The following is a 4,117-nucleotide window of genomic DNA, read 5'->3' as shown; positions in this document are numbered from 1 at the left end:
AGCGCTCTTAATTCATATGGAAAATTTTAGGGCGAGAATTCGATCCAAATAAAAAAAGTTTATAGAATTGAATTAATTTAAAATCTGAGTAATTTTTTATTTATTTTAATTTAGTTTGGTTTTTAATTTTAAAATTTTTAATTATTTTAATTTTATTTAATTTTAATTAGAAAAAATTTTAAAAATTAAATTAAATTTTTTATTGATAATAATATATTATTTTTAATAATACGGAAAAATTAGATCATATTAAAATTAAAATATTTTAATTAAATTTTAAAATATTAAAAATAAAATATAAAAAATAAAAAATTTATTAAAAATTTAAACTGATAAAATTAAATTGAATCGAATGAAATCGGTTTAGTTGAATTTAATTTTTGATCAAAATCAATTAATTTAATTTTATAAATATTAAAATTTTAATTTTTAATTTATTCAGTTATATTCAATTTTAAACTGAATCGACGGAATATTCACCTCTAAAATAATATAGATAAAATTAAAAATTATTAAAAAAATCATTTAACTAATAGTTATTATTTTTTTATTTATATAAAAAGATAAAAATAAAAATTATAGAATAAATTATTTGCATTCATATGTTCAATCTGGTGGTAAATATATTTGAGTAAATTCGAGAGATTTCAGTTCTATTCCTTCGATCTCTAATTTTCAATTAAAAAATAATAAATAAATTATTTACCATATATAATCTTAAATATATTATATTAAAAAAATTTATTATAAATTTTTTTTATTATATCACACATAAATATTATATATTAAAATTTTAAATATAAATATAAATTAATATAATTATTTAAAATTTTTTATTCAATACCCCATATATAACCAATAATATATTTATGAAAAATAATATATTTATTTATTTTTGTTGAATTTTCATTGTGTAAATTATCAGATTGACATTTAATTAACTTGAAATTAATTGAACATACGGCATTAAATTGATCATCTAACAAAAAAATATGGAAATAATTATTTAATTTTTTATTTTAAAAATATTTTTAATTAATTGCTTTCAAAAAAATATTTTTAATTAATCCTATATTTTTATTTTTTCAAAATTTATATATTTTAAGCTTATTAAAATAAAGATACTAAATAATAATTTTTATAAGTTATAATATATATCAACTCTACATAATATGAGTAGAATTGATACTGTAGTGGATTGTGAGGTGGATCTCTCTAAAATGGAGAGAATGTAATTAGTAATTTGATGAAATTATTTTTTTTATAATAATTCATTTTAATAATAAATAAAAAGGAAAAAAATTATTTTATTATTAAAAAATTTACTTTTTCTCTTTTATTTTCTTCCAAATAAAGGGAGGAAAATAATTTTCTCATTCATTTTAAATTTTCACCATTTATTTTCTTCTCTAAAAAAGTTTCCCAAAGTTAATAAATATTAAATTTCAAAAAAAAAAAAATCGTCTATCATAAATAATTTATTCTTACCAAATAAAAATGAAACTTTCTCATTAATAATAATAATTATAATTATAATTATAATAATACAGTAGCTGGTGCACGGTAAGGATTACAAATCCATTATTACTATATATACTAGCTCATCCTTCTTCTCATAAATGGCGATAATTCAACAGCATGCAGCACCGAGATCATCATATAGAAGCCAAGCTTCTTCAACAAAGCAAGCGATACTTCGGGACAGCAAGCAAATGAGTAGCTTTGAGCATCGTGAGTGTAAATCTCTCGCTCATGTCAATTTCATTCGGCGACAAACCATCAGGAAGCTCCCAATCAAAGCAGTGCAACAACTGAGCTACAACAATTCGAACAGTGACGAGTCCCAGCTGCATTCCAGGGCACCCTCTACGGCCAGAACCAAATGGTATAAGCTCAAAATTATGCCCACGAAGATCTATATCACTATCTCTAAACCTTTCCGGGAAAAATTCCTCTGCATTTTCTGGCCATGCAATGGGATCTCTCCCAATCGCCCATGCATTTACTATAATTCTGGATTTTCTTGGTATGTGATACCCATTAACAGTGACGTCTTCTGTGGACTCATGTGGGATCAATAATGGTCCAACAGGACGTAGCCGCAAGCTTTCTTTTATCACCATGTCTAAGTAGGTTAACTTTGGAAGGTCTTTCTCCTCCACCATTCTATTTAAGCCGACGACGTTTTCTAACTCTTCTTGGAGACGTTTCATCACCTTTGGATGCCGTAGAAGTTCGGCGAATGTCCACTCAACTGTCGCGGCCGAAGTATCGAATGCTCCCACGATCATTTCTATCATTAGTGCTTTGATATTAGCTCGATCAATTTTCTCCTCTTGAGAATTGTTCATCAGGGAAAGCAACTCGTCGATGAAATCTTTAGGCTGATTTTGAGTGGAGCTATTAGCTTTTTTTGCATGATCCTCAATTATCTTCTCTAATACTTCATCCATCCTCTTGCTGAATGCCTTCATACGCTTTGTCAATCCCTACATTAACATAAAAAACAATACTTTGTTAACTATGTTTCTTGAGGTATAAGATTGGACTGCAAGGACATGTAGACATAGATAAATACCTGAAGGTCAAATGTAGCTAAGCATGGCACATAATCAGCAACATTGAAAGCTCCAGCCAAGTTCATATTTTCCATAATAAGAGACTTCATATCAAACTCATCATCATCATTTCCTCCAAACACCATCTTATAAGTCATGTTCTGTATTACTGCCTCAACCCTTGCACTGAAATCCACCACCTCCTTCACCGCCGCCGCTTTCTTCAACGAATCCACCAGCAACCCAAGCTTTTCCTTCCTCATCGGTGCAAAAGACTCAATTTTTGATACACTCAGAAGGTGCAGTGCAGACAACTTCCTCATGTATCGCCAATGGGAGCCATATTCAGTAAAAGCCATGCCTTTAAAATCATAAGACATGAGAGATGCTTGGAGTTTTGGACGGCTAGCGAAAATGGAATCATAGGTCTTAAGAAATAACTCAGCAGCTTGAGAAGACGAAACCACAATGGTTGGTATAGAGCCTAGCCTCAACGACATGATGGGTCCATATTCTTTGGATAAGGAGTAAAGGGATCGATGAGGAAGGTTCCCTAGCATGTGGAGGTTACCAATGAGTGGTAGGGGCCGGGGACCCGGGGGTAGTTTCCTGCCATGTTTGTAGTTTCCGGCTCTGCGCAGAAGGTAACGAAGGAAAGGCAAGAGAGACCCAAGAAGGATCAAGAATATAGCTAATACTAGTGAAGACATGGAGCTGGAGCTTGAGCTTGGTAAAGACGGTGAGAGTAGAGGAGTTATCTCAGCCGTTTATAACTGTTAGTGTATGTGAACCGACGGTTTGATGGCTATTTATAGTTCTGTTCAGCTGCCAGAGGTGCTTTTGACATTGCTTATGTCAGCACAAATATTTTAATTTTGTACTCCAAGTAAAGTTAATTTAGATGGTAGAGGAGAATCCACAATTCCCTTCTACTTTAATAAGAGATCTCCTATTTAAATTTTAAATACAAATTATTTTTAAAAATTTTAAAGGAAGTATTTTTCTGGAGCGTAAATTCAAATTAATTAGATTAATAAATTTTAAATACTTAATAATATATATATATATATAAAAAAAACGTGAAGGAAAAAACAAAAGAGATTGCTTTTCATTGTTTCTCTCACTTCATTTATTCTGAAATATATCTGAGGAAGAGGAAGGGAAAAGAAAATATTGCTTTTCATTGTTTCATTATTTCGCTGCTATAAAAAAATAAAAAATATTTTACAGCGATATTAATTTTATTATTATAAAAATTAATATAAATTAATAATAATATTATTTGATATATAAAAAAATATAATAATATATAAAAAATATCAATAACAGTAATTATTGATATTTAATATTGCTGTTAAATTTTTTTTATTAATTTTAATATTTATTATAGTGTGCTCTATAAATTTAAAGTAACGATTTAAAAATTATTGTATTTGATAATAATTTATTTTTTTATAATAAATAAAATATAATTAAAATTGTAATTTTATTTAACACAGGACAAGAAAATACATATATATATGAAATAGTTTTTAACAGATTTACATCTAATTGTTTAA

The 4,117-nt window shown here is 27.6% G+C and overlaps 1 protein-coding gene across 1 annotated transcript; it reads right to left on the bottom strand.

Annotated features, from left to right (window-relative positions):
• Positions 1-1,559: 1,559 nt before the first annotated feature.
• On the bottom strand, positions 1,560-3,308 carry LOC110611491 (cytochrome P450 CYP736A12). Its single transcript, XM_021751874.2, has 2 exons — positions 2,579-3,308; positions 1,560-2,489 (listed from the first exon to the last, which is right to left on the bottom strand). Exons 1-2 carry the CDS (start codon positions 3,266-3,268, stop codon positions 1,677-1,679), a joined length of 1,503 nt encoding a protein of 500 aa, XP_021607566.1. The 5' UTR covers positions 3,269-3,308; the 3' UTR covers positions 1,560-1,676.
• Between the last annotated feature and the right edge of the window lie 809 nt (positions 3,309-4,117).

The sequence above is a fragment of the Manihot esculenta genome, chromosome 1 (assembly GCF_001659605.2).
Source record: "Manihot esculenta cultivar AM560-2 chromosome 1, M.esculenta_v8, whole genome shotgun sequence".
Lineage (NCBI taxonomy): Eukaryota > Viridiplantae > Streptophyta > Magnoliopsida > Malpighiales > Euphorbiaceae > Manihot > Manihot esculenta.
Note: the sequence above shows the minus strand (reverse complement) of the source record. Positions and strands in the feature narration are given on the sequence as shown.